The sequence below is a fragment of the Amphiprion ocellaris genome, chromosome 15 (genome assembly GCF_022539595.1).
Source record: "Amphiprion ocellaris isolate individual 3 ecotype Okinawa chromosome 15, ASM2253959v1, whole genome shotgun sequence".
In the NCBI taxonomy this organism is placed as follows: domain Eukaryota; kingdom Metazoa; phylum Chordata; class Actinopteri; family Pomacentridae; genus Amphiprion; species Amphiprion ocellaris.
In genome coordinates this window covers 16,916,494-16,922,850 of record NC_072780.1, presented here as the reverse complement: position 1 = coordinate 16,922,850, position 6,357 = coordinate 16,916,494, and the positions used below count along the sequence as shown (strand labels likewise).

Below are 6,357 nucleotides of genomic sequence, written 5' to 3'. Positions count from 1 at the left end.
CTGTTTAAACAAACCCTTGTGCATGCGTGCCACTGCGTGTGTGTGTGTGTGTGTGTGTGTGTGTTAAGCCCAGGAAGGAGATAGAGAGAGATTGCAAACTAATCCAGTGGCAGGTGCACGCTTGTAATTGGGCCAGCTAAAGATATAGACTGATGAAGGAGCTCATTATTATTTATGTCTTTGATTTATGTAAGCACAGAGGGGGGCAAAGGGGCTGAGTTGTGCATTTTTAAAGAGTTTATGACTTTTTTAGCTTGACATAAATCTGGTCATAAATTAAGAATACACATCGTAAGTGCATAACTGATGTTATGTCAGAGTACATGAAGGTCTTATCAGGCAAAATAAATCCATTTTTTGTTAATTTCAGCCTCTAATTCCCTCTGGTTGTCATTAACTGAAGGTCAGAGTTTACCCATTTTTATTTATCACCAAGCTTGTGTTATGAAGCTGTGAAAAACACTTATGTCAGTCAGTTATGCAGCAGGATCAAAGGGAGGCTTCAGCACCAGCTGATGGCATCACCTGCATGATTTAATGATGGCAACTCAAAGCAGTCGATTACAGGACGGAGATAAATCTGCTGTACATGGTAACAAACAAGCACATACATATACACAATATACGCCTGCTCCCTTTGGCTCTAGCCTGACATCTAGCGACACAGGCTGTAATGTGATCTTACATGACATTGACATGTTAACATAATGGGACTGTGCAGGAGGAGGAATCTGAGCAGTCTGTGCAGGAAGCTGCTGCTACTGCTGCTGGAGTGAGTGTGACTTTTTTCCTTTCTTTTCCCCTGTGTGGCCCTGATGCATCTTTCTGCCAACTTTCATTATATTCCTAATGATTGGTTTTCAGGTTTCTGGTTGACCATAGTGCACTGATGCAGAGTGTAAATAAAAACTCTCATCACCTCACCTGCGTCTGTTTATACTGCCTCCTGTGATGTAATGATGTGAGCTGGTGTTATAATGATTTGCAAATAACAGGTTGGGTGAGCTATGTTTGGGTGGGTTTGCCCTCCGCTGCATCCCTGCTCACCACACTGCAGCGTGACTAACACAACATGTTGTGGCTGCTTTTTGTGTTTTCTCAGCATCCCTGCGCCTCCCCACATATTACACAGAATCTAAATTTAGTCAGCATTCATTCACATGAAACTAATGTGGATCTAAGTTTATCCTCACAAGCTTCCACATGGAACTGGGGAAAGGACACTGTGTTCCTTTAAAATACACTCACACACATAAACATATATATATATATATATTAATATATACACACACACACTAAGTTCGTCTTTCTTCCAGTGGAGTCTGACAGGAATGAGGTCAGACACACGATCCTCATTGCACATTATTATTATTATTACCCGTTTTTTTATTCAGCCAATGGGAGGCCAGGGGGGAGTGGCCCGACTGAAAAATCAGGATGGTGACAGATGCTGATTGGCTCTCACGTCTCGCGATGAGGGTATAAAACGGCGAAGTTCTCGTTGTTGTGTTTACAGTAATATTACAGAGCGCACAGGAAACAGGGAGACTATGAGAAAGCGCAGCTGCTCCATTCAACCACATGGTTCCTCAACCGCACAGACAAGCTGCGCTGCAGACAGCCAGGTTCACATAAGGGACTTGCACTGCTGTTGCCCACAGCGGCGCGTTTTGAACCTTGCAGGGCGAGTTTTCAGCCGCACAGGCAGTTGAAAGTAGCTGTTAAATAGTTTCGGGTTTATTTTTGTTTTTGTCCGTGAAGCGCACCGGTTAAAGTTAAGAGACTCCGCGTCTCCAAAACGGGCTGAACTGAAAAGAGACAGAGAAGAGACTTGGATGAACTTTTTTTTAGACCCGTGTCTAACAGTGGTCTGGGTCTAAAGCGCCTGAAATAAGAACAAGTGAGGAATATTTTCGTGAAAGCCTACAAGGCAATTTTTTTGCGCACTTGAACTTTGTCAAAGCACTGCACTGAACAGAGTGTTTCCAGACACTTGGAGGAAGAGATGGTGCAGCACATGAGCCAGACAGAGAGCGCCCACGCTCACTCACCCGGCGGGGACTCCACGGACACGGGAGAAATGGACTTGGAGATGGATGCGTCTCCGACCCCAGAGTCCCCCTCCTCCCGGGAGCGCAGCGACTTGGCGTGGTGCAAAACTCCGACGGGGCACATCAAGAGACCCATGAACGCGTTCATGGTGTGGTCACAGATCGAGAGGAGGAAGATTATGGAGCAGTCGCCGGACATGCACAACGCGGAGATCTCCAAGCGGCTGGGGAAGCGCTGGAAGCTGCTGAAAGACACAGACAAGATCCCCTTCATCCGTGAGGCGGAGCGGCTCAGACTCAAACACATGGCCGACTACCCAGACTACAAGTACCGGCCCAGGAAGAAGGTCAAGTCGGGAAGCGGAGCGAGCAAGCAGACGGACCGTGGGGAGAAGAGCGGAGAGCGCAGCAAGGCTGGTGCTAAAAGAAGCCCCGCGTCCAAAGGAGTGAGCAGGACGCACAAGCAGGGCAGCATCAAGAGCGCTCCGGGGCAGGACTATGCGTCTCCCGGTGATCACCAGTCGCTCTTCAAATCTAGGTCAGTGTCTGGCGCCAGGCAGATCCCGGAGAAGCGCACCGGAGAGGCGAGGCGCGCCCACATGTTCGGCGGGGCAGGCAGTCTGGAGAGCGGGCCTCCTTCTGTGGGAGTCCCGGCCAGTCCCACCCTGAGCAGCTCGGCGGAGTCCAGCGACCCGCTGAGCCTGTATGAGGAGCAGAGTCCGGCGGCCAGCGAGTCCTCACACACGGCGCGCCTCAGGTACGCTCGCGCTTCCTCCCCAACACCGTCAGCCTCTCACTCTTCCTCATCTGTGTCATCTTCATCGTCAGACGAAGAGTTTGAAGACGAGCGGCTCGACCTGAACCCGAGCCCCGGCTTTGAGAGCATGTCTCTGGGCGGCATGGGCTTCTCTGACGCGGAGCTGGACCGGGACTTGGACTGGAGCTTCGGGGAGTGCGGGGCGGGATCTCACTTCGACTTCTCCGACTACTGCACCCCGGAGGTCAGCGAGATGATCTCAGGAGACTGGCTGGAGTCCACCATCTCCAACCTGGTGTTCACCTACTGAAAGGACCACGGTGGAGAGGAACCGCGGCGCCTCCCTCCCACCCCACGTTTTGAACTGTTCAACCCCCCAGACAGGCGTGTGCGTCCAGACCAGAATATTTCCGCCGTTCTTTCACTACACAAGGGAGAGTGAAAACAGGAAAGAAAAGGTGGCCTGTGTGCGCGTTGAAGCCCAGGTACGCGCGGCTCACAGACTTGGACAGCGCTCCGTGCGCTTGACGGGCACGCGCAGGCGGGGGGGGTGAAATGCTTAGTTTGCATTTGGACACAGAGGAGGAGTGAATGTAAGCAGAGAGCAGTGAAACACACGGACTCCAGCTCAAATGTTCAACCCAATCCGCAGAGGATGAGGACTGAAACCGAACTTTGAATATTAATGTTATTTTGGGTCGGGAAAAGGGACACTTCCTGGAGAGCTCGTCATGTTGGGTTTTGTTTAAGATATAGCCAATTCACATTGACCATCAAGTTGCTATTCAGGTGTAATTTTTTTCCAAACTCGAAATCGTTTCAATATCAACACGCATGCCCTCCGCGATGAGGAGGATTTTGTTGTTGTTAAATGCGTAAAAATGTTCATTGCTGCGTATTTACGCAATTTGTGTGACCATAGGACACAATTCACTATCACCAGCTTCTCTTTCAACGGCAGGACTTACAACAAAGACTGACTCAAAACTTCAGAAACCCTTTTCTGAACCTTTTTAAACACTCAGTGCACAATTCAGGACCAATGTTCCCCGACGCGCATTCTTTCTGCCTAGTGCTTCAACTTTGTAGTTCCTCTGTGTCAGATGACGTTTTTTTATATTGATGTATTTATACCGGCCAAACTTTTTTATACATAGAAGTATTGTTCTCGTACAGGTCTCGTTTGTGTTTGTGCACATACACCTGTCTGTATCCAGCGCGGAAGGGCTAGAAGTGTATCTTATTTAAAATGTCTGACTTCTCTCACTTTTAAGGAGATTTGAGTGTGTCATGATTTTCTACTTGTATTTTTGTACAAAATCTATAGAAAGGGGGTTTTCCGGCGAGTGGGTAGCCTACAACATTGTTGTTTGGATCTACATTGGTGTTTAGACGTGCAGAAGGGGGTTTGTTTGGCACAATCTGACCTCACACAGTGTTTACAGTATTTACCCACATGCTTCTTAATGGCACAGTGACTCCAGTTTCACCAGCCAAGTAAACAAAGCACCACTGAGGCTCCCAGTCTGAGTGGTGACTGTGTTTCCAGTACACACAGACCTAAAGTTTATGAGTGAAAGATCCCAGAGAGTCACTGTTTGGATAGAGCTAATACCTCTGTGTGCTTTTTATCAAGATAAGTTTTATTTGAACCACTGGATGGAATTTCACACTCATTCCACTTTGCCTAGACTTTGGAGGGAGGGAGATGTATGAAGTGCTTCATCTGTTATTGCGCAAATTGCATCAAAAAATAGTATTTAACCTTTCTGTACCTGTTGGCTAAGTATAGCAGGCTAATTGTTTTCCTATATTATGGCATGGCAAATAGCATTTGTATTTCAGATTCAGGTATATGTAGCTATAGCTGTTGTGTTTAAGATTTTTAAAGAATAATAACATGAAGATATTTATGTAAACTGACTGTACTATAAGCAAAGATTGTGTGTTTTATGTATGATGATGATGATCAACGACAGGCACTAGGACAGCCATCTTTGGACATCCTTATGTTGAAGATGATTGTGGTCCAGGAGTTTAGTTTTTTTTTGTTTTTTTTTTAACTTCAAGACATTTTGTTTTCTATCGTCCTTTTTCTTTTTTCATTTGTGCAATATGCTGTGTATGATCATGTTTTGTCCAATCATGCCAATATCATTTGATGTTTATTGCTCAAAACCAGCCAATGTTTGGGTCAATCACTGCCTCTCAGACCTCTGTACAGATTGTCGTTTTTTATTTGTTTTTCTTTTCTTCCAAGAAGGAAATAAAATCAGCTGGAACTGAAAAGTGGGAAGTGTTTGTGCCTTGTGGTTTTTCACAGTTTGAACCTTTTAAACAAGCAAAATGAAGCACCATCATGTGGTTACTTAACAGTTAGAAGTATCACAGAGGGGATAACTGGAGCAGTCGCACATACCGAGCCTGCTGAACAAAAGGTGAGCCTTCATTCGCTCATTCCAGAGCTTTGCTCACAACCCACAATCTTGATGTTTACTTTCTGTTTGTGCATGTGTGCGTGTGAATATGCATGCACGCATGTGAGTGTTTGCTGTAGGTAAGTGTGCAGCTGCAGACTGAATCAATAGTCACCCCATGAATCGATAGGAGTGGTCTCTTTCTCCCTCTCTTACTCCGTCTGATTCTACACGTGCGGAAAACGTGGCTGCCATGGAAACACTGTATCCAAGAGAGAGGTTGCAATCCGCTGGGGAGCAGCGTGACACTCGTGTGTGCGTGTGTGTGTGTGTGTGTGTATGTGTGTGTGTGTGTGTGTGTGTGTGTGTGTGTGTGTGTGTGTGTGTGAGGGAGGGATAAGGGACACAGACTGATCCATCAGGGTGGGGTGGGTGGGTGGGTGTGTTTCGGGGGGGTGGCAGACATTTCTGCAAGGCATGACTGGAATAAAGGAGGAGGAGGAGGCGTGTGTGTCTGTCTGTGGGTGTGTGTGTGTGCCAAAGGGAGGGTGCATAGAGGGGGTGTTTGTCTGTCCTGGTGGATTGTGCAGGAGACTGCTCCCAAATCCAATTAATTCCTTCTGGATGCATTCATTTGTCTCGTACATCTGACGAGAAAGAGAGCGAGGAAGACAGAGAGAGAGACCCCTAAGGTACAGTATTTAGTGTGTATCAATTTACGGCCTATTCCACAAGAGACATTGGTAATTATTTCCATCTCTCTCTCTGTCAGGAGAGCAGGGTCGTCTCCAGCTTTCCTCTGACATCTCGGGCTTGGTAATGAGAAAGATAAGGCATGGTCATTACACACACCGTCCCAAAGACGAGACACCGGCCCCCAGATGTCTGCAATAAGCTTGACATCACACAGGGAATCGTGTGCGAGGTGTGTCTGAGGTGTTCCTGTTGGAGAAAAGAAAAAAAAAAAAGTCCTCAGAGTTTGGTGGATGCTGGGAAACACAAAAAGACACACATGTTTACACACTGACCCACATGAAGGCACATGCATGAGCTGTACTGCACACTTAACCTTCATGGCTGATTAGTTTATTTGGTTCCTGTGTTAACCTGAGTGAGTCAGACAAGATCAAGT

General features: G+C 47.0%; 1 protein-coding gene across 1 annotated transcript; it reads left to right on the top strand.

Annotated features, from left to right (window-relative positions):
• The first annotated feature begins 1,512 nt into the window (after positions 1–1,512).
• On the top strand, positions 1,513–5,100 carry sox4a (SRY-box transcription factor 4a). Its single transcript, XM_023286179.3, has one exon. The coding sequence runs from the start codon at positions 2,006–2,008 to the stop codon at positions 3,116–3,118; it is 1,113 nt and encodes a 370-aa protein (XP_023141947.1). The 5' UTR covers positions 1,513–2,005; the 3' UTR covers positions 3,119–5,100.
• Positions 5,101–6,357: the final 1,257 nt, after the last annotated feature.

Bases quoted from the DNA above. Each gene is read 5' to 3' on its own strand.
- sox4a (XM_023286179.3), top strand. From the start codon at position 2,006: ATGGTGCAGCACATGAGCCAGACAGAGAGCGCCCACGCTCACTCACCC.